Raw genomic sequence first — 7,571 nt, forward strand, 5'->3', positions numbered from 1 at the left:
GATTTACCTGATTTTTAAAACACGAGATTTTAAAAGATCATCAATTTTATATTAGGATTATATGCTTTTCTAAATCTTCACATGCCCGCCTAAGTCATCAAGAAAATTCTACATCAACTGCTTAGCCATAAAAATCATGGAAATTATAATTATTCCTTTCTTGCCAAATGTTTTTTGGACAATATAGTTAAAGATGACTACGAAGCAGGTCTGAGCGAGTTTGGTCAAAGCCGAGACTCGTTCTCTCCTAACCTGAAACTTGGCGGGTCCAATAAGGGTTGAATATATTGGACCGCTTAAAATTAAATAATTATTTCTTTTTAGTCATCGAAACCCAGTATCCGCCTTAGACCTGCTTGAGAACCGCTTGACCAAGTCTCGGGATGGGTTTAATATGAGGTCGAGATTAGACCCGGCCTATTGTTATTCCTAAATATATGCTATTAATATGTTTGAAGCATGATTGATATAAATCGTAAAATTTATTATAGAACGCATAAAATTTACAACTTGGGATCATGCAATTTCTTATTTCAGATCTTTACATTGTTTCTCTACACATTAGAATGACTTGCCTTAAGTCACATTATTCATAGACACAAACCGATGTCTATAGAAGTAGAACTCCAACGCTAGTAGTTAAATCCTAATGGAAGCAACAAAGGGTTAGGGATAAAAACTAGCAACTTGGAGTCATTTGACTTCAAAAGATGTACGCTTGATACGCTAAACATATTTTTTTAAAATTTGTCTGAGCTGAACAATGCCCAAGTATACTCCTACCATATGAGTGTATTACCGATTCTTTGTCAGCTCTCATTTTTGCAGCAACGGTTTATCAGATTTGGAACATGCGTAACAGTCATGTTTGACCATGTGCATTGGACGACGGATAATATAATCAAGAAGATTCAGATTCACACTTTTAGGTGCGTACAGAACTCCAATGATATAGCGCACGTATTGTGGTAGTTCTTGTTTTCTTTGTTTGATGTTATCCTTAGTTTGTGACATGTCATTTGTCTATCTCCTGGAGATGCCCAATGTATCTGTAACACATACTTTTTACGGGAAATTGGCCTTCAGTCCTCAACCGTCGTTTTTTTTTTGTTTTCAGTCCCTGGATATTTTTTTAGTACCACATTTCCACATGAAGTGTACCACATTTCCACATGAAGTGTACCACAATTTGTATGACATAGTACCACCATTTTGTGGGTAGGGAGTGAACCCAAAGAAATGTTTTGATTGGGGATTTTTCAAGAACTTCCCCTACTTTTTACAATTTTTAATGAAATTCTTATTTTGTTAAAAAAATATATATATACGAGTGTATTACCATATCATTTACACAAGTATACAAGAATTTAAAAATTGACCTCGTTATGTCCATCTTTGTAAATTTTATATAATATTTGATAATTAACAAAAAAAATTTAACATAGAAAATTAACTGCGGCGCATAAAAAAATATTTCGATTTTATTCAAATTTAAATATTGTCTTCACTCATAATAAANAAAAATATTAATAAATACACACATGATTCATTTCCCTTGTACTTTATATTACACTAACTTAACTACTTTTATAAGTGTAAAAATTATAAGTTTTCAAATGAAATGAATAGCAAATACACAGAGGTGAATGCAAATTACTCGGACATACCGAAAAGGATTACTTTGTTGATAAATGAGCCCACCCACGTACATACAAGCACGCACGACATGCTAATTGCTAACTGAACTCGATCAAAAGCTAGAAATAATCAAAATCAAAAGCAGAAAGTCATCAGTTACATACACACACCAGTCTATATGACTACAGATTAAAGTTTTCTCGAGAGTAATCACATCTACAACAGAAAACGGGAGATAGGAATGAGTTCTACTGGTCAACATCAGTTCTTCCACGACGGTCTTTCCTCTTGGAAACTGAGGACAGACTTAAATGTCGGCACGATAGAAGTGTAGCAATTTCAGTGTTGCCACGTTTTCCTGGCGATCAGGAAGCTGATTTATTAGTTCCGGTATTGCTTTTACCCATTATATAACATGGCATGTGCCCGGTCAGAGAAAAAAAAAAAGGTAATCTCTTCGGTGTTACCTGATATATTACATCAGAGTCAGCAGGGAAGTGAAAACCAATTGAGCAGTTTTGCAGCACTTCAGGATCTTTCATCCATGCTTTATGCGCATCACATAGTTTGATTTTATACCTGAATATCTGAAATGAAAAGAAAAATGCATCTAAGCAATAAAAACATCATTTGCTACGAGAAGGTTAGAATCTTCCTTGAGCATTGTGTTTTTCAACCCTGTCTCCCCAACATTACACAAGACAGGAATTGGTACAAAATTTTCAACACGAGAAAAGTTTTGAAAACAAAGAATGTTCTAACGGTTGGCGTGAAGGCATTGTCATGGACGTCCGAATAAGAATCACGGAATAATGCAAACCTCAAAAAGTGAAACAGTTGGTTTCTCCAGCTTGTCTTTCTCAATTTCTAAACCAGTGCCCTGACATTCGGGGCAGAATGCGGAGTAGATTTGCTTTCTTGTCTCTTGAGTCTCACAATTCTCCTTTTTTCCAACATTCATGCCGCCTTTCACCTTTCTCCTAGATCTCCGTTTCGCTTTAGGTGCAACAGACTTCATTGAATAAGTTTCAACATCACATAACAGTATCCAATGAAGGAGACATGAAATATGAAATACATGAAACGCCTGCATTACAACGAAACTCACAAGGTTAGACAAATCAGAAAATAATCTCAGAAGAATAACAGTTGAGCATCTACAAAATCTGTAATACAGTGAATGAATGGAGAAAAATAGTAGACTATGAAGTCAAACCCCAGTCAAATTTCTACTGCTGCAGACAAATTTTCCAGTTTTCCTGTTCAAGAGAGCAGCCACATCTTTATCTGGGAGCATCCTTTGCTGACAGAGATCACACGACCTCTCTGCAGCAATGACCTCCTGTTCTCTCATTTTCTTCCTCATGATTTTGCTCGAGAGGACTCGTGAATGTACCTGCTGATCATCATTCCCAGACATTATCATTTTCATAGTGCTATGATTTGAGGATTGAGACTCCTCTCCAGATGAGTCAGATCGGTTACTAATATCCATTGAATCAGAAAATGACTTCCTCTTCTTGCCTCTAGCACCGGAACCATACTCTGCTTCGGAATGAGGACTAGATGGTAGCAATTTTCTGAAGTCGTCAAGTAACCCCTTTCGACCTAAATCATAGTTATACGCAAAAGTAACAACAGAAAAATCATGATCTGGTACTGTGCTAATACACTCATATGGTAACTCCTCGTTCCCCAGCCATTCGCACCATATTCTACGAATTTCATCCCGAACCCCATCCTTCTTGCTAAACCTAGCACCGATACGTCCAACACCCATGTGTCTCACAATCAAATTAGATACCTCATCTTTTTGTAGCACGGATGGAATAACTAGTTCATGACCATATCCCTCGCCAACCAGATTCTGATCACCGGGAATTTCATCGCAATCTGCATGATCCACCATCTCTTCAGCGAGATGAGAACAAGCATTTGGACCCAAGTTTTCACCATAACTAACAATAGCAGTGTCACCAACCACATGATGTATGTCCAACAATTTCATTAGTCCGGAACTTGAAACAGGCAAATTATTATTTTGGTCCGGTAGATCATCACAAAAGAAAAACACACCGTCACTGAACGGCCAAGGATTAGACTTCAACAGCGTTACTTTTGCAGCGGCTAGCCTTTGAGCGTGTAGATTACCATTCAAATGATTAAACAAGCAAGAATCACCGTAACAAGGTGCAAGACACAAAGTACAGAAAAATATCAACCTCTTCCCATCTTCTCGAAGCTCAACATATGGGTGCCCCTGTGCTCTAACATTTCGGAGAGTTGTCCTCACCAACTGCTCTTTCAAATTATTAACACTACTCCTCGGAAACCCTAAATCCCTCCTTCCTACCATTTGCACCCTCCAACAAAATTACAACAATCAAATGAAACCTAAATTCAGAGGGCACAGAATAACACTTCAAATTTAAAATATCCACCACCGACAAAACTCGTAACTCAAACTTCATTCGCCAACACAGGCAACATATTCCCAACTCTGCATGAAACTCAATAAAAAAACAGAATATAACTCAGAGAATTCGAGTTCAATCAGCAAAACAGCCAAAAACCCTCAAAATTCTCCCCAAATGGCAACCGCGAAAATGTCAACCCACGATAAATTTCGATACTGAGCAAATCTTCACGTTTTCAGCGTCAATCACCGGCAAAACAGAATACTGAACACAAATCACTACCGAGTCGTAATCTGAGAGCACATTCAGTAAACCCTAAACTTACAACATCGCGGCAAGGCAGGTATTATAAAAGTCTTAACAAACCGTCGAGCTATTCGATTCCCAGACACCATTCCTCCACCAATCGCATCGCAGGAGAGCATAAGAAACATCGAATACTCCATTCCAAGCATCTCCATTTCCTTCAAAAAGGCTCTGGGAAATGATTTTAAAAAAAAAAAACCAACCACAGAAGAAAAGAAAACGAACCAGCGCGAACTACAGATGCATCGATGGTACAATTGAGCGTATATATATATATATATACGCGTGTATGTATGTATAGGCCGTATGTTGCGGGGGAGGGGAGACGAAGGGAATTGAAACGAATTGGTTAGGTTTTATTTAACAGAAATGAAACGGAATTCGGTAGATAGGATAAACTTGTGTCTGGTTCGGTTCGGGTTCCGCTTCGGTGTTTCGCTGTGTACGAAAGAAAAAAACGAGAGATTTATATGGACCGTTGGATATGATGATCGGGCGGTGGCGTAGGGTAGGTGATTCTATGTAAGGCAGGGAGATCGGATACCAAGGAATCTGGAGTTCTATCCTATTAATCATATCATGTCTCTATTATTAATTTATTTATATAATTTAGGGTTAAATTATTTTTAAATCCTCAAATCCAATCGTGAGTTCGAGTATGTGATGTCATAAAATTTGATTCAGGAATGATGTATTAAGTTTCATTAAAAGTATAAAATACAGAAAAAAAAAATTCAAACTCATCGTTAATCATAAAGCATAAGCACGCTACTACGTGCTTCATTTCTTTCAAATTCTACTTGATCTGAAATAACGTGTAAATAAAATAAATACCAACATTTAATCATGTCATGTAAATATAAAGATCAACATAAGAAAAGAATAAAACGACAAATATGAAATTGAAGGTTCTTGTGGAAAATTTCAAAACTCCGATGAATGCTCCCTCTCAAACTCAGCTCGTCATTCCACGATAGCCAATGCCACCTCAATGTGAATCAATGAAATCTAGTGAGCTTAAAGGTCCAACAAGTAGTTCCGAAAAAAACAAATAATATTTGATAAAATGACATGCATTAAAATTATAACTCAAACCTGAACGTATAAAAATACTATTCTCTTCACCTCAACTTAGTTAAAATAACGCAACACATTAACATTTAAGGTTTTCCTCAAATTTTCAAAACTTTTTTGCAAAACATGGCTCGTTACTTTTCCATCAAAGTCATAAATCTTCAAGCTTAACTCTCTAGAATGGATCCTCATAATTTTCCGTTAAAGTCATAAATATTTTGGCAAAACTCCCCAGAATAGATCGTCATATTTTCTAGCTTAACTCTCTAGAATGAATCTGATTTTTGGCTTAACTTCCGGATTTTAAAATTTCTAACTTAACTCCCTAAAATAAATCCTCAAATTTGGCGGAACACCCCAACCCGAAAGCCAACATCCAAAAGCCCGTAAAAAATTTCCTGTCATTATCTTGCCACAAATCATTAAACATATTTTATCTCTCATAGAAATACATAGTTTGTCCCAAAATTCAAATTTTAATATGCATCACATAATATAGTCTATATATATATTAAAAGAACCCAACTCACACACGTGTCACGCACCCATCTTCAGAAGCACTCTTCTAAAAACTTTTTCCACGTGTTTAATTAAAAGCGGTTGGAAATTTCAATCAAATTTAGAGTTTGAATAAAAATTATGTCTCATGAATGTGGGAGTGTCTTTTGGCTCTCCACATTCTTTAGTTAGTTGAAGACTTTTGTCTCTTCATATTCTTAAGTTAATGAGAAGATTAATTGTGTAAAGTAATCTCACATGACTCTTGGTATGCATTTTGGGACTTATAAATAGTGGGTTCATTTCATCATTACAAATAAATGAAAATTTTATCTCTTTCAAGAACTCTCTTGCATTTCATATTGTCATCTTTCTATTTGACATCCGTTAAATATCGGTGATAAAGTAAAGGTACGTTTTCAGTTCGCCGTAGTAGTGCCTCTTGCTAAGTCACTGCTGGTTTTTCCGTTGTATCCTAGGAAACAGATGTCCAAGACGATCCTCAAAGCACATACTGGAGGGGACTAATGTGTTTTAAGGAAACTGTACACGCTACAAGCATCGATTTTGTTTTGTTTTCTTTTTCACAATAATCATATTGTAAACAACATACTTGTTTCGGTTACTGCTGTAACGCCCCGAAAATTTAAAGGTCCACGCAAACCACATTCATGCAATTATAAAATTCTTTTGTATTTTAATTAATTGTTTTAATTGCATTAATTAATTATGTTGTGCTATACATAAACTCTTCCTTAAAATCAAGCATGCAACGTATTTTTTCACATTTACTCAAAAAAGTCATGTACGTAATACATAAACATTTATAAACATGTAAAATTGTGCTCAGGGCGCTGCCAGAACTAAAAACTTGTCTCGGGTGCAAAATGACCATTTTTCTCAATGACCATTTTGCCCCTGGAAACTCAAAATGACCATTTTACCCCTTGACCTGCAAATATTCAAACTGAAACTTACCAAACTCCTTAAAACACCCCAAAACATATTTATAAGCATTTCTTATACGTAAACTCGAGCCTGTTTCAAAACCTATACGATTCGTTTTAAAACTTGGACTGGGTCCCGGTTTTAGTCCGAATCAACCCGAAACTTAACCAAAATTTTCCCATCTCAAACCAAGACTTAACTCTACTTGACCAGCCTCTAAACCAGTAATTCCAGACCCCTTATGACCCCAAAACCATAGCCGAAAGTTTCTGGAAATTTCTGCAAGTGCACACACGAGACCCTAGTGCACCAACTCTTGAAAGATTCAATCCTAGCCTACAATCCAACGTGACCAGCCTCTCACCAGCCCTCCTAGCCCACCTTAGGACCATACTGGACCGACCTAAGCCTAGCCATAAGCCCCATGCAAGCGCACCACTCGAACCACCAAGAAAAGCGCACGGCCGCATCTCCCTAGAAGCACCTCGGCCCCTAACCAATTGACCTCCTTTCTACCCGAGACCAGTTGGATATGGACCTCCCCTAGACCTCGGTTGGACCTTCCTGGATTGCACCTTGGCCTGGTTCAGACCTCCCTCAGCCGAGCCTACCCAAAAACCTCACCAAACCACGCGAAACCCTAGCCGCCTAGTGACAACCATTCGGCCCTCACCTAGACCGTACACACTT

General features: G+C 37.3%; 1 protein-coding gene across 1 annotated transcript; it reads right to left on the reverse strand.

Annotated features, from left to right (window-relative positions):
- Nucleotides 1–1,643: 1,643 nt before the first annotated feature.
- Nucleotides 1,644–4,735, reverse strand: LOC140984495 (uncharacterized). The gene is made up of 4 exons (XM_073451956.1): nucleotides 2,855–4,735; nucleotides 2,459–2,725; nucleotides 2,106–2,225; nucleotides 1,644–1,996 (listed from the first exon to the last, which is right to left on the reverse strand). Exons 1-4 carry the CDS (start codon nucleotides 3,992–3,994, stop codon nucleotides 1,946–1,948), a joined length of 1,578 nt encoding a protein of 525 aa, XP_073308057.1. The 5' UTR covers nucleotides 3,995–4,735; the 3' UTR covers nucleotides 1,644–1,945.
- Nucleotides 4,736–7,571: the final 2,836 nt, after the last annotated feature.

The sequence above is a fragment of the Primulina huaijiensis genome, chromosome 9, assembly GCF_012295235.1.
Source record: "Primulina huaijiensis isolate GDHJ02 chromosome 9, ASM1229523v2, whole genome shotgun sequence".
NCBI lineage: Eukaryota > Viridiplantae > Streptophyta > Magnoliopsida > Lamiales > Gesneriaceae > Primulina > Primulina huaijiensis.